Genomic DNA, 21,889 nt, shown 5'->3' on the forward strand with positions numbered 1-21,889 from the left:
CAGCTGAGCCACTTTGGTGTACCTCAAAAAGTGGTACAAGAGTGTAAAGCAATTACATTCCAATAAAGAGCTTAAAAAAAAAAAATCCACCTGCCAATGCGGGGGACACGGGTTCGATCTGTGCTCCAGGAAGATTCCACATGTCAAGGAGCAACCAAGCCCGTGCACCACAACTATTGAGCCTGGGCTTTAGAGCCCACGAGCCACAACTATTGAGCCCACGTGCCACAACTACTGAAGCCTGCGCACCTAGAGCCTGTGATCCGCAACAAGAGAAACCACCGCAATGAGGAGAATGTGCACCACAACGAAGAGAATGCGCACCACAATGAAGAGTAGCCCCCATTCACCGCAACTAGAGAAAGCCCATGTGCAGCAACGAAGACCCAACACAGCCAAAATTAAATAAATTTATTTTTAAAAATAGATAAATAATAGCTCCAAACTAGAAAATATACAGATGCTCATCAGCAGTAGAATGGATAAACTTATGGTGGTATGGTCACACGGCAAGGAAAAAGAATCACAATATAAAGGAATTTCATAATAATTTTGAGGGCAAAGAGCTAGTTTTTTTAAAAAATCACTTACTGTATGATTACTTTTATATAAAGAATAAAAATAGGCAAAAGTATTCTATGCAATAGGAGTCAGGAAAGATCAGTCAGAAGTGGAAGGTTAGTGGCTGTAAGGGAATAGGAAGGGAGAGCTTCTCGAGGTGTTGGTAAGGTTCTGTTTCTTAATTTGGGTTCTGGTTATACCTGTATCATCAGTTTGTGCCCTTTTCTGTATATGTATTATACCTAAAAAGGTTTTTTAAAAAAAATACATCTTATTTGAAAGAAAGCTGGAAAATACACAAACGTTTTAACATTTTAAAATCACCCACAATCTACTATCTAGAAATTATTTTTAACATTTTAGATTCTCCTTCTAGTCATTTTTTGAAGCCACAGTGCTTGTGCCATCTCCTCCCCCTCTCTGCTCTCCACATATTTACACACACACACACACACTTTACTAAATTAGGTTCATTCCTATTTATTTTTACTTCTGATTTTTTATTTTTAAAGTTAATCCATATCAACAAATATCCGTTGCAAGTATGTTTTTAAACTGCTGCAATGTATTCCATCAATATATATGTAGTATATGGTGTGTATATATAAAATATCCTGGAAGAGACAGAGTGTGTGTGTGTGTGTAGCACGTGTATATATAAAGTATTCCTAGTATATAATAATACATATTCCTAGAAGAGAGTACGTGTACACACACACACACACCCCTAAGCTACTAGGTCATGAACATTCTCTAAGCTCTGCATTCATTCTATATTTCCTTCTAGAAAGGTTGCGTCTCACTGGCAAGGTGCTAGAGCTCCTCGTATCACAATCCAACCCCAGGTCACTTATTCTTATTTTTGTTCGTTGTTAAAACTGCGGAGCTTAAAACAGGACTAAGGAATCCGCGGTTTCGCACCCAGCTGAGGCGCTCCGCACGAACGGGGTCCCCGCACTCCGCACCCTCCCACGGAGCCCCGCACTTCGGCCGGCAGTGCGGCCGCGCTTGCGCCCGGGCCCCCAACGCCTCGCGCCGCCTGGTTGCCGTGGGAACCTCAGAGCACCGCGGCGCCCGAAGACCCAGCAGTGAGAGGTACGGGGGCCCGACCATGGAGCTGCCGGATCCGGTCCGCCAGCGGCTGGGAAACTTCAGCCGGACCGTGTTCAGCGACTCCAGCCGGACCGGGCCGGAGTATAACGAGGGTCCGGGTGAGTGGCGGAGGCCCAGCGCAGGGCGTGTTGCCCGCGGAAGACCTGGCGCGGGTTTTCCAGTGGCCAGATTTTGCCCAGACCTAAGATGGCGGTTTCGCCTTCAGCTGGCTCTCCGCAGTGCGGGAAGCTCCTGGGAGGAGGGGCCGGGCCGAGGGATGAGGCTGGGACCAGGACCAGATAGCCGGGCCCAGTTACCCAGCCGGTTCCGGGCTGATAGTGCTGCGGCCTGGCTGGCCAGTTGCAAGCGGGGCTGCCGAGATGGCGCCGGCCTTCCTCAAAAAATGAAAATATAAAAGCCGCCTTTGCAGCCCGCGTCCGGCCCCTTGCCCTCCAAAAAGGCTGGAGACGGCCGACTTTTGCTTTTCCTCCACGGTGTCCGCCCTCGCTTTTCTGGCCAGAGTGGAGGGAAAACAACCCAGGCAATCTCTCCTTCCCACTCCCCCTCCCCTACCCCAGTAACATATCTTTTCCTTTTCTCCTTCCCTAGAGACCAGACCATTTTCTGGCAGAAGACATGGAAAGAAGCTTTGGTTTTTTTTTAGTGAGTTATTTTAAACGCTCTCCAATCTAGAATGGCAGCTGCCACACTAGCATCGCCTTCAACAAAACTCGTCCTCTCCCTGCCTTTTCCTTCCCCTCCCCTATTTATAACTCTTGCCCTAAATCAAGTAACAGAATACCACGATGCTGCATTCAGCATGACAAGTGACAACGCAGTTTTCTGCAAAACAGTTTCCTATCTTAAATCATGATAGACAACATTACTGTTAAGCAAACCCACGCGGCTTTTATCACTGAGCTGTGCTGGGAAATAGAAATCTTTTCCTCTTTGTCGGTTTAGGGAATTTTTAAATGGAGCAAAGTCATTCCTCATCATTTCAATTTTTCACCCTGATTACTTGCCTGTCCTCCCAGTTTAGGCCTGGTCATGATTTAGGATGTATAGAGAAAAATATAATGTGAAAAATTCGGTTATTACGTTTCTGATTCTAAAGCCAAGGCTTAACTGGCACTAAAATCTGATGATGTAACGTATCAGGGGTTTTCTATAAAGGGCCAGAGAGTAAATATTTTAGACTTTGCAGGTCTGAAATATAAAAATATTTTAGGTCTCTGTGGCAGTCACAAATAATGGTAATTGAATAGACATGGTAGTGTTCCAATAAAACTTTATATATGGACACTAAAGTTTGAATTTCATGATTTTCAGTGTCACAAAATATTATTCTTTGATATTTTTGCCCCATTTAAAAATGTGAAAATCCATTTTTAGCTCACTTGCTATACAAAAACAGGCAAATGGCTGGTAGTTTGCCTACCCCTGATTTATATTACATAATGTTTTAATTTAAATTCCGTGTACAGAACTCAACCTGTACAGAATTTAGTAAATTCATATCTTGTGCTTTCAAGGTTCATTTACATATTAACTTGATTTTCAGCTGCATGATTGTAAGTTTGATCTGCTGAAATATAAACATAGCATAACTCTTAAGATGCTCATGTACAAAATTCTTAACATAAAAACTTCTTTGCAAAATTTGACTACAGTGTTTGCTCTAAAGTTATTAAAATTTTCAGCTTTACTAATTTATCATTATTTTTCTACATTGTCTTTGTGGATCTGAAGTAGGTTTGATTATTTGTACTGTAATTACAAGGGTATATATTATGACCAAATCCACAGCTGACCAAGAGTTGTATTATTTTTATGAAAAAAATCCTAGACAAGTGAGTTACCTTCAGATTTAACAAATTTTAAGAAGGTATTCCTTAAACCTTATAGATGCAGATGTAGAGAAGGGACTTCTGGGGTGGGGGGAGGGGCTGGGCTGGAATGAAGTGAGAGAGTAGCATTGACATATATACACTACCAAATGTAAAATAGATAGCTAGTGGGAAGTTGCTGTATAGCAAAGGGAGATCAACTCAATGATGGGTGATTAATGACCTAGAGGGGTGGGGGATAGGGAGGGTGGGAGGGAGGCTCAAGAGGGAGGGGATATGGGGATATATGTATAAATGCAGCTGATTCACTTTGTTGTACAGCGGAAACTGGCACAACAGTGTAAAACAATTATACTCCAATAAAGAACTGAAAAAAAAAAAGAATGTATCTTTTATCAGTGGTAATTTAATAAATAGGCACAAGCCAAAGTAGATCATAATAGTCAGGGATATTCTTGGAGGTAAAGGAAAAACCTTGCTGTGAGAGACCATAATTATTTTATATTTTAAAATTGGTAAATGATAGATACAAAATACTCAGCTATGGAGGAAAAGAAACAAAAATCTGTTTTTAAGAAATTTATTTTAGAGTCTTTGTAAATGCCTTCATTTGGAGCAGTGGATTTCAAAATATATATCTGCTCTTAAATTGTTAGAATTTAGTGAAATTTAGGATGCATTTGTAGGGCTTCATTTTAAAAATCAAATTCTTACCTTAGGACCCTTCTCCCTTATATGAAAGGAAAAGGCATTATGTAATCAGCCTTAGATAATTGAAACTCATGTATTATGAATGGCTACACTGGTAATGTCCTTATAATAGTATGTTTTCATTAGTTCATTCTTTCTGCTTATGCATATTTGGTATTTACCATGTGTAAAGCAAGATGCTAGGTTCTATGAGGGTCTCAAATTTGGGTAGAATGTGCTCTGTGCTTACAGTGAGCCTGTGTGTAAGTAAAAGAGAAGGAAAAGGGACTTACTGAGTGCCTAGTAAATGCTAGGCATAGAGCTAGGGTGAAGTAATTTATATTATCTTTAATCCTCACAAGCAGTTACCATTTTACAAATGAAGAAATTAAGGCTCAAAGAGATTAAATAATTTATTTGAAATCTGGCATCCAGAGTTCTGAGGGAGTTTGGGGAGCTCCGTATTTACTTGAACTCCAAAGCTCATGATCTCTTCAGTCGCCAGACTGTGTCTCAAGTGAGGGGAGTGTGGTTCTTTGCTAACACTTTGGGGAAAGAGATTTCTGCTTGGAGTAGGGGAATGCGATCAAGAAAGGATTTATGAGAAAAGTGGCTTTGAATTGGGTATGAATGAACAGGTGAGATTAGGATATGCTGAAAAGGGGTGTGTGTCTAATTACAATTTGGGGAGATTAGGTTTTGCATGAGATTTGTTTATGTAAGAGATTAGTTGTTATATATTTTATGTGTTCATTTCATAGGCTGTTTACATATAACTCTACAAAGGAAATAATTATTATCTGTTCAATAGGATTCATATTGATATATCTACATTTAATTTATACCAGTAGTATGCAAAAAAAGTCAGCAGACTGTAATGGCAAAATGATAAAGTAATTGAAAAATATGAAACATACCCTCAAATAGCCAACATAGGAACTAAATAGTATTATAATGACTATTTCCTTTCACTGTCAGTGCTTATAAATAGGCTTAAAATTTGGAGTTTCATTGAGCTGATACTATAGTTGTTCATTTTAAGGAGCTAAAGGACATATAGGGCATAGACCAGGATTAAGAGTTTGTTCCTTCTCTCTCTGTTTCTTCTGTAGATAATGAAACGGTTTCCAGTTTGGCACTGCAGATGTCACTTTATTTTAACACTTACTTTTTCCCACTTTGGTGGGTGAGCAGCATTATGATGCTTCAGATGAAGGTAAATCTATGTTTTACTACTTCGGCTGAGGTCTCTTCTGCCATCCCTGGCATTGTTATGTTGTCAATAAAATTAAAGTTCTTCGTGCTTTTTTTAATCTCAGGTCAGTCTTACTATACATGAGATTTTATAAACATGTTTATTTTTGGGTTTTTTTAGTATTCAATCTTGCCTGATTACTACAAATTCATTGTGGTCACCATCATCATCCTGATAACCTTAATTGAAGCTATCAGGTTGTATCTGGGCTACATGGGGAACCTGCAGGAGAAGGTAGGCTCTTCTTTCCTTTTTCTCAGTGCTACTCATAAAAGCAGTAAGATTTTCATAACAAGGAAAAGGCAGTGAGACAAGGTGGAAGGAGCTAAGGCCTGTAGTTAAGGCCTAGCTCCAACTTCACCACGTCTGTCACTGTGGTCTGTTTGCTTAATCTCTTGAACCTTGACTTCTTCACATATAAAATTGGGGAAATATTTACTTAACAGGTTTGTTAGAATTAAATTAAATAACTTATATAGGGACTTCCTAAGTGGTGCAGTGGTTAAGAATCTGCCTGCCAATGCAGAGGACACAGGTTTGATCCCTGTTCCAGGAAGATCCCACGTGCCACATAACAGCTAAGCCTGTGCACCACAGCTACTGAGCCTGTGCTCTACAGCCTGTGAGCCACAACTACTGAGCCCATGTGCCACAACTACTGAAGCCCTCGTGCGCAGAGCCCGTGCTTGGCAACAAGAGAAGCCACCGCAATGAGGAGCTCGTGCACCACAATGACGAGTAGCCCCCCACTCACCACAACTAGAGAAGGCCCATGTGCAGCAACAAAGACCCAACATAGCCCATAAATAAATAAATTTATTTAAAAAAATAACATATAAAGTACCTAAATACAGTAAAGACTTAAGAAGTGATAGTTTAACCTCTTTTCACCAGTCTTGAAAATACTCGGTCAATTAAGCATGATTATTTGGATGCTGAATAAGAAAATGGGGGAAAATGACAAACTCATTTCCTGCTCAAGGTACAAGGTACATGTTTTCTGAATCATCATGCTGCCTAAGCATTTACAGTTACCAGAACTTATGGATAATGCCTAAAGATTCCTGTGTTCTTCCAGGCCCTTCATAATTAGGCCCCACCCAGCCTATATTTCTTGCTTTTTCATAACCCAAGCATCCATTCCAGGCTGATGTGTTGATTCCCAGTCATATTCATTCCACATCTTTGCTTACTTAAATCTTGCCTCTTCCTCCTTCTACCCAATTTTAAAAGCCTACCTCCTTGAATTCTTTCTTTTACCTACCCTACTTACTCTCTTATTTCTTGTAGCATTTAGTCTATAACTCTAAGTGGTGCATTTCATTATTCACTAAAGTGTAGTATTCTAGGACTGTCACATAAGTTAGTTTTCTCTTCCAGTCTAGACTGTAAGTTCTCTGAGGACAAGGACCATGTTGCACTTCTTTTGAATTACAGAGCTCAAAATATAGGTTCACAGTCGTGCTATCAAGTAGTATCACTTGCTTATCTATACAAACAAAAGACTGTACTTCACTGATCTGATACTCGTCCTGTGTCATTGCAGGTTCCTGAGTTGGCTGGCTTTTGGCTTTTGAGCCTTCTGTTGCAGTTGCCTTTAATTCTTTTCTTGCTCTTTAATGAAGGTCTAACGAATCTGCCCTTGGAAAAAGCAGTACATATCATCTTCACTATGTTCCTTACTTTCCAAGTTGTTTCAGCATTTCTTACCCTGAGGAAAATGGTAAATCAGTTGGCAACTCGTTTCCACCTCCAAGAATTTGACTGGCTCTCTGTGAGCAGAGGAGACATGAGAAGAGTAAGATCCTGTATAGAAGAGATTTGACCCAGTGCTGTTGAGTGAAAACTTGAAGGATCATTCTAGAAGACTGCAAGAGTTAGGAAAACACTGGAGGACTAGCACCAGAAAAAGGATAAAGCAAGTGTTTTGAACCGTATACTGTCTGGCTCTGAAATTCCAAAGTTGCAGGTAATGAGACTGTGCATCACATGAAAGCAGTACATCAGCCCTGAAGCCTACATGTTGCCTACCTGATGTCAAGTATCTTAAATTTTTGGTTGCTGTCAACTTTTTCAGGTGTGTAGAAATCTTTATTGGTGGCATTATACCTTTACTGTAATATTTCTAGTTAGTACCTATAACTAGAAATGTGTATATTTCTTTTAATCTTGTTGGCTATCCATGTCTTGGCAGTACATCTGAAGCATGTGGAAATGCTTGTCAGTACTCCGATGTATTAGACTACATTTGTAAGCTAAGACATCAAACTTTCATGTCTGCTAGGGTCTTAGCTGTTATACTGAGGTTAAGAAGAAAACAGGTGGATTATCATGGTATTAGGAAATGTTTTTATCCTAAAATTGTTACTTTCATAAAACCATGTTGGGTATTTATGAAAGCAGTGTGCAAAATGTTTTACGATAAGTTACAAAATATTTATGTTAAAGTATCTGTAGAAATCTTTCCTGTCTTGTAGAGTTCTCTTGGGCTTATTACAGAGTTGCAAGAGGGAAAAGGAGAAAAGTACATATATTAGAGAGCCTTCTCTGTAACTGGCACTGTACTGGGCACGTTAACCCTTGTGATCTCACCTACTAAATCATTATTCACTGAAGAACTGCTTCATACCCAGTAAATTCACATTAAGATTGATCTGAAAACCAGGGTGTCTGGTTTTTTGTTTTGCTTTGTTTTTTAAATTTTTATTGGAGTATTGTTGCTTATAGTATTGTCTTAGTTTATACTGTACAGCAAAGTGAATCAGCTATTCACTGATATATGTATACATATCCCACTTTTTTGGATTTCCTTATCATTTAGGTCACCAGAGAGCACTGAGTAGAGTTCTCTGTGCTATACAGTAAGTTCTCATTAGTTATCTATTTTATACATAGTATCATAGTGTATATATGTCAATCCCAATCTCCCAATTCATCCCACCCCCCCACCAGGGTGCCTGTTAATACAAAGAGCTTGGATGGCCAGAGGGACTCATGATTGTAGATGAGCATGTTCCCTTGCTAGTAGGAGAAACCTATGTAAGGAAAGTCTGTTTAAAAAAAGAAGTTTGCTTGGGTGTATCTGAACGTTATTTTTAAGTGATTATTGGATTGTCTTAAGGGATACAATATTTTCTTTCCTATACAGAAATGTGCCTTTATAAGTAATATATTTTACTGAGAGATAGTTGTGGCTACATTAAAAATCATTCTTTCTAATTTTCCTGTTCTGTAATTCATGCTTATTTTAGGATTTCCATGTTGTGCCTTATTCATTCTTGTATTGCTTAATTTTTGAAAATTTTTTCACTTCCCACTCTTAATCACACCTGACCAGTCTATTTATGCTCTTTTTACTATTATATATAAAGTTCAGTCACATTTCTCTCCCCCACGCACTGGCTGATTAACCTTTCCCCTATACCAAAGCTGTCACCAGGTATATCCCAATAATTTCAAAATAGAATTCTGTTTGGATAGTTTATTAAAACATATTTGTTTGCATTTGTTTCCAGATAGGAATAGATAGTTGGGTTTATAAGAAAATATAAAATAAGAACACTAAATCTACATGGCAGATAAATTAAGGGGATGATCAAGAAAGACTTTTCTATTTAACAATTGTGACCAGAGTTTTATTTTAAATATCAGAGCCTCAGATACATTTAAACTTTAATTTGGGGTTAAGAGAGTAAGCACTAGAATGTTAAGAGTGATAATCAAAAAATGTAACAACTAAAAATTTTGGGGAAATATATTCAATTTATTAAATTAAAAAAAATTTGTTCTAATAACTATATTGCTTAAAATGCAGATATAATAAGGATGGGGGAAAAGAAACTGAGAAAATCATTTGAGAATATGGCCAAGTTGTTTTTTGTCTAAAGAATAGAACCATGATTTTGTGTTAGGCTGAACCAATATTTTCTGTTGGAGTATACCTGGTTCCCTATGTAAGCATACGAAAATTTGAGATAGAGTAGATATTTCCATGTCAGCACATTTGGAGTTTAGGCAGTTCTTCTTTTTATTTTATTTGAATAAGTTTGTCCATCTATAATTCCCACTATATCTTCCTCTCCAGGGTTCACAACACTGTTCTGAGGTTTTCTAGTTAGGATATTGAGCTTCACAAATACTTTGTCTTTCACATATTTTTTTCTTCCAGGAGTTTTTTCTAATCGTAGACAAGATGGATGTAAATTTCTGTAAATCAGAATGATTTTTAAAAATTGGATTTTAGAAAGAGAAAAACAAATACTGTATGCTAACTCATATATATGGAATCTAAAAAAATAGTACTGATGAACCCAGTGACAGGGCAAGAATAAAGATGCAGATGTAGAGAAGGAACTTGAGGACACGGGGTTGGCGGGGGCGGGGGGGGGGTGAAGGGGAAGCGGGGACAAAGTGAGAGAGTAGTGTTGACATATAGACACTATCAAATGTAAAACAGATAGCTAGTGGGAAGTTGCTGTATAACAAAGGGAGATCAACTTAATGATGGGTGATGACTTGGCTGGGATAGGGAGGGTGGGAAGGAGTCTCACGAGGGAGGGGATATGGGGATATATGTATAAATACAGCTGATTCACTTTGGTGTACCTCAAATACTGACACAACAGTGTAAAGCAATTATATTCCAATAAAGAGCTTAAAAAATTGGATTTTAATCAACATATGTTTGAATGCCTAGTACAAGGAATAGTGGAGTGTTCACAGACAAATAAGTGTGCTCTCTGTTCTCAGGGGTTGTTGGAGGTAAAGTCTTAACTTCATCAGGGAGGTGGATTGAATGAGTTCCTACCTAGTACAGCTAACAGTCCTTGACTTCCAGTGCATCTCCCCTCTTTGTTCCTAGCATTTAAGAGTCCAAAATTAGTACACTGGCCCTTCATTAACAGCATTTAGCAATCACTACTCCTCTCATTGTCATAGCGCCGGGAGGGAAGGGGGCGGGGGCAGGGAGGAATGCTGTTAAACACACTCGCAGATACACACTCATCTGCACTTGCCCATGCGTACAATAACAAGACGTTTACCTTCTGGTGGAAAAAGCAGATGAACAAATCAAGGATTGCACTGTAGGATTACAGAGAAGTCATAAAAGATTAGGAATCTGGGAAGGCTTCCCAAAGTAACACTTTGAGATTGAAGACTGAGTTGGTATTAAGTGTTAGTTTCTGTATTAAGAGACAGAAGTAGGGACTTCCTTGGTGGCACAATGGTTCCACACTCAATGCAGGGGGCCCGGGTTTGATCCCTGGTCAGGGAGCTAGATGCCACATGCATGCCGCGACTAAGAGTTTGCATGCTGCAAGTAAGGAGCCCGCAAGCCACAACTAAGACCCAGCACAACCAAATAAATTTTTAAAGAGACAGAAGTAATAGTGACTCTGAGTACTGTTTCAGGTATTACGTGTAGTTTGATAAAACTGGTGGGAAGGGTGCATGAGAAGAAAGAACACAGAATAAGAGAAGCTTGGGAGGAGCTAGTAAGCTAAAGACTCTAACATTCCGCATAGTTTAAACGTGGAAATATCACACACATTTAGTTTTCAGAAAGATTTCTCTGCAAATAGTGTTGAAAATGAACTGCAAGGGTTGGGCTAGAGGTAGAACTTGATGAAGCAGTCTTGGAGAGAACAAACTGGCCTGGGTAAAGTCAGGGGCAGTAAAATAAACTTGAGTAGAACCTATGAGGATTTTTAAAAAATAATTTTATTTTATATTTTAAAATAGGTATTGAAAAATTTTTCCTAATTTATCTTTTTGGGGATTACACACAATGGTAAGCAAAGTGACATACTCACTATCTTAGCTACCCCGGCCATTGTTAGATTATTATTAGATTTAAATAGAGCTCTATCTGAAATAATCTTTTATAAATTTTATTTGACATGGCATACCTAAATAGATCTTAATTTGCGTCTGTGAAGAGTATAGTTTTATAGTTTTCAAAAACTTAAATTTTAAAAGAAATTGAATCAAGATTTTGAGAGTAAAGAAAAATCATTTATAATCCCACACCCTAAAATAACAAATATTTGCAAATATTCTCTTTCCTTGCAGTTTTCCTGTTGTAAATGCTTTTTAAAACCTAGTTGTGATCACCAGCACTTACAACTTTGGACTCTGCTTTTCTGAAAACATTATAAATTTTTACCTATTTTTCTACATAGTCACATAACCATTGTCTAAAATGAATGCAGAATGTTCCATCAAGTAGATAGACAGTAGTTTATTTAACGTCTCTCCTATTGTTGGATATTTGTGTTGTTTTCTTCTTTTGCATTTATACTGTTGGGCCTCAGAGCAGGCTGCCGCAAGATATGCTACAATGACATATTGATTATTTTGAATTTAAGTTACTTCATCAACAGCCAGTGGAGAAAAAATGATATAGAAAAACACTGTGACCCCCCTCTTTCCCCATGAAAGCAGAAAATAATCTCCCATGTGAAAGTATCCTCCTTATACCAGGAGGATAGAAAGCATCCTTATCACCAGAGTTAGGAAACTCAAGGCTAAGGAAACTCTGTAGACAAACTTTATTACCTCTCCGTTAGTCTGCTACCCCAAGCACAGGCCCCTTTGTTAAATCTTCACAAATAATTGTTTTCTTTGTCTAAAAATGATATATAAACAGCCTGCTTTGGTCACTTTGGGGATCCCATTTCTATGAGACCTCCGTACATATGAATTGCATTGGTTTTTTTTTTTTTCTTCCTGTTAATCTGTTTGCATCAATTTAATTATTAGACCAGCGATAAAAACTCCCCAATATGTAACATTGTAATGAACATCTCATGTATATAGCTTTTTCCATATCTTAGATGATTGTTTTTAATTAGTAAGCTAGAGTCTCAGAAGTGAAATTGCTGGATCATAGGGTATGAATATTTTTGAGGACTCGATGCATATTGCTGAATTATTATACCCACTCTGCAATTCTAAAGATATTGCAATGAAAATTTTGACAAGGACAGACTTAGGGACCTTAGTCACCCATTCATCTCTGTGTTTCTGAGTAGCTACCATAGGAACAGAATCTCCTAAGGAGGAAAAAAACGAAAAGCTGTGAAAGGAGAAGTGCAAAGAATAAAAAAAAAGAAAAAAGATTTTTGAATTAAGGGGAAACTGATAAGGGACAGGAAAAGGCTTAAGCAAGCTGGTCGCAGTCAGCAACAGACAGATGTGACACAAGAAAAACTGGGTCATTGAGTTGGGACAGCCCTAGGACATAAAAAGACTGAAATGAAGCAAAGCTCTGGATTACTTTGTTCTTGAATATTGAATTTTTTCAGAAGCATGGAGCATGAAATATTATAGTGATAAGCCAAGATTGGAAACATAGCCAAGAAAAAGAGGTCTTTAAGGGATTGTTTAAAATGTGCTGAAGGAATAATTTGGTTTGGTCTTAAACAGCTCAAAAAGTAAATTGACATAAAGCTTTTGCATAACAAAATAGGCCATGGAGGCAGAGAACAATGAGGCAAGTGGAATGGTTTATCCTGTAAATTTGTTACAAGGTAAAGCATTAGATTTTTGGTCCTAGAAAAGGTTTGTCAGCAAGCTTTAATGCTGTATTTTTTAAGTGCAATTAATACTGATTTGTTAGGGGTATACATCTTATTCTAGCTTTAAAAGACTTAATTTGAGGGTTTTAAGTCAATTTAAAAAAAAACTAAACAGTTAATCATTTAAAAAATCATTCTAGGAACCAGTCTAAACATCTCCCACCCACTGCATCCCCCACTGCCCAGCCCCACCACAGTGTTTAAGCATTAAGCATTTTAAAACATTCAGGCCCTAGAAAACTGTGTTTAAATTCAGGTTTAACCACAATGCTTACATTTATCCTGGTGCTTATATAGATGTACATCTTTCAGAAAATGAGGCTAGGCATCTGTGTGTAATCATTTTAACCTCAGTCAAGGAAGAATAGAACTCAAAAAAACAAGGCACAAACCAGGGGATAGATACGACACATATTCTATGAAACATTAAAGACACTTGGAAATTTAGCTTATCAACATGCTCAATCTAAACAAGCTCCACAGCCATACCCTTGTCTGGAAATGGGTTCCCAACCCAGTGAGGTCTGTACAATCACAGTGTATATATCACTGCTATTTTTTTTTTTTTTTTTTGTCCTTCATTGTTCCACAGGCCTAAGTGTTTAGCATTTGGCTACATTAAAAATGTAGACTTTTAAAAACAATATCAACCAAGAATGGCCTTTTCTTTTAATTTTTCAGAACTCTAATAGCACTATATTTGGCTGATAGGAAAGTGGTATTATCGATTCATCCCTAAAGGGTTTTAGTTCCTGATCTTGAGTTATTTATATTCTAGTCGAAAACACATTGAAGACACTGCTCAATGTTACAGCTCAGAAGAGACAAATGTTTGATATTCAAGTTCAAAATTCAAATTCAAAAAAATGTTTGATATGCACCCTTAATTGTTTTATGAATGCTTGACTCATTACACCTAGAAGTAGTAAAATGATTACTAAAGAGAGTGGAAGTTTAGGACTTTGCTTCAATAGCTTTCCTAAAAAGAATAAAAGTAAGAGTCAGATTTTTTGCTGTTCTAAAAACTAGAGCTCCTAATGGCCAATAAGCCCTTGCTAAGGAAGGCAGGAGAGCAGTTCACTGTTGATTTTTTTTTTTTTTTTTGGTAATTTACGAAGCAGAGCAGCATGGGATATGTTCATGCTTTTTATATTTAGTATGCTATGATTTTGTTCTGCAAAGTAAACTTAATTTACTTAGCTCCAACAATATGCCATCCACTATGCTTTGATACTCCAGGACAAAAAGATAAATAGGACTGAGTCCCTGCCCTTCCAGCCAAGGTCTAGCAGAGGAGACAAATTTAAGGTGATCATCATGGCTTATGATAATATTGTAATAGAGCTATGTAAAATATGAAGATAAGTAAGGAATCCTGACTAGGAGGCAAGACAGTCTTTCAGACAGATGGAACAGCATGGGCAAAGGTAAAGACATCTGAAAATATAAGGCCTGAACAGAAATGAAAGTGGTTTGATGTGATTAAAATATAAGGTATGTAGAGAAGGGCCTGAGATGAGCTGGAAAGACTGGCATCAGGATGTTCTGTCTTTTATATATTATAATAAAGAGTTTGAACTTTATATTGTGGGCAATGAATGGTGTATCTATATTGAAACAGAATTCGAAGACATTGCTGCCATATTTGAAAATGATAGAAAGCTGAGAGGGAGAGCTAATTTGATAGACAATAATCACATTTCAAAAGAATCTCATAACAGGCTGAAATGCTGGCACAAATACATTTTACACACACACACCCTCCAACATACATCTCTCAAAAAAATCAGTTCACTAATAATTATGGAGCTCATTATGTGCTGTTTTTCAAAGGAAAATATCTAGGTGGTCTTATGAGAGGAAAAGCATATCTTAATAGAAGTATAATGACTAGATCATGGAAAGAAACAATCTCACTGTTCTCTTCCATGTTATAGTAGAAAATATCTCATCTTTATTGTATCTTCCCTACAGTTATATTTATTGAGAAATCTAAAAATGAATCTAATCATGCCACTACTCTCCTTAAAATTCCACCAGACTCTCCACTTCCTGCAGCGGAACACCCACACTCTTTAGCATGGCGCACCAGACTTCTTCCCGCCTGTCTAGTTCATCCTGCCAGCCCTCCAGTCCTACACCTGCAGCTCTTCCAGTGCACCATTCTGGATTTTACCTCCGGATCTTTTCCTTCCATTCTGCTCTCAGCCTGAAGTAACTTTATCCACGTGGTGAAAGTCTGCTTATCTTGTAATGCCTGGCTCAACTGTCATGTCCTCTATGGAAACGTTCCATTGTCTCTTACCTACTTCCAGGTAACACTTACACACTTTTCTTTGTATCGCTGCTTCTCATCTTTTATGAGTACATCTAAAATGATTAATTATATGTCTTTTTATATATTGGGATCATACTACTTAATTGTAAGGTCTTCCTGATAAGTGTCCTATTCATCCGTGTATTTCCAATGCTTAACACATTGTAAGTGTTCAATAAATATTTGGTGATGTTGGGGAGCAAAATTTGCCATCCCAGGATGTCTCCGGTGTGTAGATTATTTCACGCTGAAAACAGTCAAGGCCCAAAAGCCTCAGGAAGAAATTTTGACCTTCCCCCTAATTGCCTAAAAAGAATTTAGATGGAGGGCCTGCTCCCAGAACAGAGCTTTCGCCAGAGATACCTGCAACAAATACGGGCTAGGTGTGGTGAGGCAGACTCTCAGAGATCAGAGTCCACTGTGTCCCATTGTCTCCGCATGGTCCAGCAAACATCTATTTACCAAATATTTGCTTTTCCATCTTCATGTTAATTGCCTTCCTTTCCTATGAAGTCCCAAACCCCTAACCTCCAACATCCTCTTTCGTCTTTAACTGGAAATGGTATTTAATGTAAGGATTCCAGCTGTTTTGGCAAGTTACTCAGTTTTCCTGGATCTCTCCCATGTACACATGTTACTAAACTTTTGTTTGAATTTCTCTTGTTAATGTCTCATGTCAATTTAATTCTTAGACCAGCCAGAAAGAAAATTTCCTCCTCCATGACAGTGAATAAATGAATGAATGGACTTAGTTAAGGGGAGTTGATGTTGCACAGTGGTTAAAAGCATGGGTTTTAGTAGCATAGACATATTTACACTACCAACTGTAAAACAGATAGCTAGTGGGAAGTTGCTGTATAGCAAAGGGAGATCAACTCGATGATGGGTGATGCCTTAGAGAGCCAGGACAGGAAGGGTGGGAGGGGGAGTCGCAGGAGGGAGGGGATATGGGGCTATATGTATAAATACAGCTGATTCACTTTGGTGTACCTCAAAAGCTGGTACAAGAGTGTAAAGCAATTATGTTCCAATAAAGAGCTTAAAAAAAAACAAAACAAAACACGGGTTTTAGAGGCAGATAGACCTATGCTCAAATCCTTGTTCCATTCATCAGCTTGGTAAAGTTAGTTAACCTAACCCTTAGTTTATTCATCTTTAAAATGAGTGCTTATAAGACTTTTGCAAGAATTAAATGAGATAAACATAGTAGAATAAGCATTCATATATGGTAAGTATTCTTTTTATAATTTTATATTCTGAATTTCCTGGACAATTTAATTCCTTCTGGGTCTTTAAACTCACTTCATTGCTTTACAAGCCCTGCAACTGGACCCTCAGGCTTGATCAGGCAGGGGTTTTGATTACCTCCACTTAAACTGATAAGGGACTTACCGATAATGTATATAATAAGAGCTATATCTGCTCTGAGTTCCCTGCACACTGAACACAGGCATAAGGCTTGCCCTCTCTGAGGGGCTAGGTCCATTTGGGAGATCAAGTTATAACTGCAGGGGTTGCTTAGAAAGCAAAGCTTTAAAAGAAGGAAATCCAATATTGTTACAAGGATGTTTTCAACAAGGTAGTATATATCCATTGGGGACATTTCCACTAGAATAGGTCACATCCAAGATTTTTTTTGTTACGCCTTTCTCTTGAGGCAGTATGATCTTGGAGTTGTAAAGGTCTTTGGAAGTCATGGTTGATGTAGGGAGGTAAGACAGATACATTGTCTCAGGTGGCCAGCTAATTATTTTGGTACTGTCTGTGTGGGTTTAGCAGTTTGATCCTTGGATTTTCCATCCAGAAACTCCATTTTGTTAGTATATCCCAAACTAAACAGACTCCAAAGACGTGACCACAGTAACTAAATTCATAAAAGATTGATGTACAACCCAGGGTACAAGTTTATTTATTTATATTGCAAAATACAACTGCCAGTATATTTTCTTTCTATAGGAAATCTATTTAAAAGCCAAATTAAAATAATTAAAGTTGCTTGGTAATCATGAGATCAAACAAATGGGTGTTCATGTCATCTAGCTATGATAACTTGAGGCACTCATCTCTGCTCTAGAGATGTGTCTGCCAAGGAACTGACTACTTGAATCCATGCTGATCAGGGCTCCCTCTCCCCAGGACTGGGGAATGCCATGAGCAAAGTCAGGGAAGCCAGAAATTTCATTTCATGGTGTGTATAGGGAATCCCATTCAGAGTGTGTAATGTTCAAGGGTGAGCTGAGAGGAAGAAAGCAGACAGATGAGGCTGAAAAGGCAAATGAGACCAGATCATGGGAGGCATAAAATGGTAGAAGGAGTGACCAGGGCAGAGCAAAGAATTATTAAGTGGTACTAGAGAGCTCAGCTGTGGGTGGAAACCATGGATGCATGCAGCTATTCCAACCTATGCAATTGGGTCATTTTCTAGAGCTTTCTGGGTACTCTTGGGCAGACGGTAGATGGTTAAGTTGATCCAGAGTTAGGAGTATATGGAGCAAATGCAGTGGAAAAACTGGAAGATTTTCAGGATATGTTTATAGTGGCAAAAGGAATGAACCCTGAGATTTCTACTAAGTGAAACCATGAAGGATAATTAGCAGAAAAGTGTGGGGCAGAGGTCCTGATGAGGTAGAAGGCAAGTCTGAATATCTATCCCCACTACAGTCAATGAGCATCTTAAGGACAGGGACCAGGTCTTATTCACTGTATCCCGAGTACCTAAGACCATGTTCGGCACATTGTAGGCATGTTAGAATGTTAGGTGCATGCACAGAATGCATGTTAGAACTAAGAGCTCCTGCCTCCGTTCTTAACATACAGTAATTTCTCTAATAGATAAACTCCCTAGAAGGTAGAAATGCCACATTTACTCATCCCTAAATGTTTTTGGCATTTAAAAATATCTTAATTTTAAAACGAATAATTACTCTTAACTAAGAGCAGATTTTTCAAATTTTGACAAGTCTCCCAAAACTAATAACAAGTAACAGCCACCACCATTTAACTGAAGGTCTGCCATGTACCAGACGCTGTGCTAGGGCTTTATCCTTATCTCATTCAATTTGCATGACAACTCCGTAAGGCAGAAATTATTCCTATTTTACAGAAGCTAAACCTGGGACTTAGGAGAGGTTAAAGAACTTGTTCAGAATCACACAAGTAAACAGAAGACAAGATTTAAACCTAAGCCTGTTGAGCTCTAAAGACCACGCTTTTTCACTAAGCAGTGCTAACTAAGTATGTCCCCAAACATACACACCAAAAATATATCTGGGGTTGATTTAGACCTGTCCAATCTGGAAGCCAAAGCAGGAACGATGATGCTAGTTTTCCTCTTTGGACCTCAGACCTCTAGGGGATCAAGAAAAATAGTGAAGAAGGGGTACACAAGCTACTATCATTGCCTTTTAAAAAATAGAATAATATGTTTACCTATGGAAAGGCTGAACAATTTTTTAGCAAACTAAAAATCTGGGTCTTTTGCTTTTGGTTGGAATTACACTAACTCAAAGCATTGGCCTTGGTCATTTCAGGTTCATCCAAGCTGACTGGCAGTTAAGATATGTATTTGATTAATTTTTTAAATGGGCAATGCTTTTGATAAACTAATTAAAAGGACTGCTATTTTCTGATGTAGTTCCTTCTGAAAAGCTAAATGTCTTTCACACACTATCTTATTTATTCCTCCAAGGAATTCTAATAATTGTATTATTATTATATTACATTAATGTAATACAGATCTTCCTCTGCTTACAATGGGGTTATGTCCCGATAAACCCATCATAAATTGAAAATATCATAAGTTGAATATGCATTTAATGCACTTAACCTACTGAACATCATAGCTTAGCCTAGCCTACCTTAAACGTGCTCAGAACACTTCCATTAGCCTACAGTTGGGCAAAATCATCTAACACAAAGCCTCTTTTATAATAAAGTGCTGACTATCTCATGTAATTTATTGGATACTGTACTGAAAGTGAAAGGCAGAATGGTTGTGTGGGTCCAGGGTGGTTGTAAGTGTATCAGCTGTTTCCCCTCGTGGTTATGTGGCTCATGGGCCGTGGTTGCCCCTGCCTGGCATCACGAGAGAGCATCATGCAGCATATCAACAGCCCAGGAAAGGGTCCAAGTTCAAAAAGTATGGTTTCCACTGAATGCGTATGACTTTTGCACCATCATAAAGTCCAAAAGTTGTAAGTAAAATCATTGTAAGCCAGGGACATCTGTAATCATTATAATAATGCCATTTTCCATTTTTCAAATGAGAAGAACTGAGTAACAGAGCTCTAGTAAGTTTATCAAGATCATATAGCCTGTAACTGGCAGAACTGGTATTCAAATTGAGGTATGTCCGATTCCAAAGCTTTGCCACATAGTTGAGTTCTACAGATTAATGGAGGTCCTATCGTTTGGTAGGCACATGGGGTTCTAGGATGAGTTAAGATACTGTTCAAGAGACTTATAGTCTAGTAGTACATTTCAAAACTTGGGGTGTCAGAGAGAGTAATAAAGGGGTGCTTGGGGGGGGCCTCTGGGCCCCACTGGATGGGATTCTGTCCCATTTCAAATAGCCAAGGCGTCCAGAGCATGAACCCACTGTTGGGGGCAGGAAGCAGCAGTGATTTTATTTTATTTTTTTAAAGGCTCTTTATTGGAATGTAATTGCTTTACACTGTTGTGTCAGTTTTTGAGGCACACCAAAGTGAATCAGCTGTATTTATACGTATATACCCATATCCCCTCCCCACCACGACTCCCTCCCACCCTCCCTATCCTGGCCCTCTAAGTCATCACCCATCATTGAGTTTATCTCCCTATGTTATACAGCAACTTCCCACTAGCTATCTGTTTTACAGCTGGTAGTGTCTGTATGTCAATGTTACTCTCTCACTTCGTCCCCGCTTCCCCTTTGCCCCCCCCACCCCATGTCCGCAAGTCTGTTCTCTATGTCTATTTCTTTATTCTTGCCCTGTCACTGGGTTCCTCAGTTCTATTTTTTTTTTGATTCCATATATATGAGTTAGCATACAGTATTAGCAGCAGTGATTTTAAAGCAGCATGGCATGCACACTCACATCCTCTTTAAAACAAAACCCAAAGCCACATTTTATAAAGCAAAATTCCTGCAAATGCAGATTAATGAAGTACAACTGAGTGCTCATACAGAAGCTAACAAAGGAGAAAAACCATCGGTCATGTGGGGTTGTCAGAAAAGGATTCTGAGAGGCAATGTAAACCACGGGGTGCTCCTTGCCAGTTAAGATACCATGCTTTTCTGTTTCTCTTAGTAAAGGTCCTGGTATTAAAATTTAAAAATAAGAAAACCTTTCCACAAATTCATAACTTCTTGAGTCCTATGAATCTATAACTCAGACGTTTCTAAATTGTAATCTTTAAAATGAGAAGTTGCCAGATCTTTCTCAGTATTTATACCTCTGTATTTATATTGTTTGCTTTTTTTTTTTTTTTTATCAGAGTTGACTATTTTCTGAAATCCATTTTTGGTTCTACAGAAACAAAAAGGAGCTGACTCTGGATTTCGTAGATGTAAAGACCGTGGAGCTTAAATGTCCAAGCTTACCTAATAACATTTTGATGGAAGGTTTTTTATTTTGTTATGCTTTGACTTTTAAACTTAAAAAAAATTAGAGTTAAGGGTGAGGCCAGTGTGCCCTCAGGGTGTTATTGTGTGCTCCGTATCACACAGAATCTTACTAACACATCTATGGCTTTTGCCACATTTCTTTTGAAAACTTCAGTCTTATAGGTTATAAAAACAGCCCCCAGTAAGCTGCTGCCTTTACTGTGTGAAACGGACTGCGCCAAACATTTCCCTTTGCAAATAAACCCAAATCAGCACACGGATTGAAGGGTGAAAAAGACACAACAAAAATACCAGAATAATCAAGCAGAGCAATCACAAAGCAATGTGATCCTCACCGAAGACAAAAGCAATTCACTTGTAGCAAACGCAGCTGCAGTTAATAGCATTGAGTTGTATCAAGAGCAGATAGGAGTTCCCACACATGCCAGATTTTCATGATTTCAGTAGAGAAAACTCCACCGTCTACTTCATTCAGGGCCAAGAGTAAAGTCAGGCAAATGGAAAATATGCTGGAAACTGTGTTGTGACTCTCCAACAAAAACATTCCTTCTCTTTTCATTTTAACTATTTGAGACAGTCAAGCTCTGGAGCTAGCAAAGGAAGAGTCAAGTCACCACTTACCCTTGGGGCAAACCCGCCCTGGGAGTGTTTTACTGTAATTGCTTTCTGAGATGCCCGGCAGTTCCAGAATATGGTTACCCTTTCCAAGCCTTGGGGCATCTGCGCAGCAAATGCTGCCAACTTCCAGTCACCTGGTAATGGTGTCCATTTGTGGAAGGCACGTTGTTTTCAGGTTTCATTCCTGGCTTAGCAGTGTAAGCCCCTGTATTATTGATGAAAAGATAGCCAGATACCCCAACTGGGTATGACTGTGTGTGAGGGTGGGGGGCGGTTTGTTTTTACATCTGACCCCTCAGCAGAGAAATTGTGCTAAGGCTG

The 21,889-nt window shown here is 38.5% G+C and overlaps 1 protein-coding gene across 5 annotated transcripts; it reads left to right on the forward strand.

Moving 5' to 3' along the window:
• The first annotated feature begins 1,372 nt into the window (after positions 1–1,372).
• On the forward strand, positions 1,373–15,646 carry TMEM17 (transmembrane protein 17). 5 transcript variants are annotated; one of them, XR_009054833.1, is made up of 6 exons: positions 1,374–1,772; positions 2,263–2,316; positions 5,306–5,409; positions 5,569–5,682; positions 6,995–7,525; positions 15,069–15,646. XR_009054833.1 is itself a non-coding variant. In XM_057743210.1 (5 exons), exons 1-5 carry the CDS (start codon positions 1,673–1,675, stop codon positions 7,271–7,273), a joined length of 651 nt encoding a protein of 216 aa, XP_057599193.1. In that variant the 5' UTR covers positions 1,374–1,672; the 3' UTR covers positions 7,274–7,898. The 5 variants fall into 5 exon arrangements, 4 of the variants coding, with proteins under 4 accessions (XP_057599195.1, XP_057599193.1, XP_057599197.1 ...); XM_057743210.1 differs by lacking the exon at positions 15,069–15,646 and having other exon boundaries at positions 6,995–7,898; XM_057743212.1 differs by lacking the exons at positions 2,263–2,316; positions 15,069–15,646 and having other exon boundaries at positions 1,373–1,772; positions 6,995–7,898.
• Positions 15,647–21,889: the final 6,243 nt, after the last annotated feature.

Source organism: Hippopotamus amphibius, chromosome 7, assembly GCF_030028045.1.
Source record: "Hippopotamus amphibius kiboko isolate mHipAmp2 chromosome 7, mHipAmp2.hap2, whole genome shotgun sequence".
Classification (NCBI taxonomy): domain Eukaryota; kingdom Metazoa; phylum Chordata; class Mammalia; order Artiodactyla; family Hippopotamidae; genus Hippopotamus; species Hippopotamus amphibius.

What these genes read in the sequence shown, in the direction of transcription:
- TMEM17 (XM_057743210.1), top strand. Translation starts at nt 1,673, where the DNA reads ATGGAGCTGCCGGATCCGGTCCGCCAGCGGCTGGGAAACTTCAGCCGG. An exon ending in GGAGTATAACGAGGGTCCGG is followed by an intron (nt 1,773 to 2,262) that starts GTGAGTGGCGGA and finishes CTCCTTCCCTAG; the next exon opens with AGACCAGACCATTTTCTGGC. An exon ending in TGGGGAACCTGCAGGAGAAG is followed by an intron (nt 5,683 to 6,994) that starts GTAGGCTCTTCT and finishes GTGTCATTGCAG; the next exon opens with GTTCCTGAGTTGGCTGGCTT.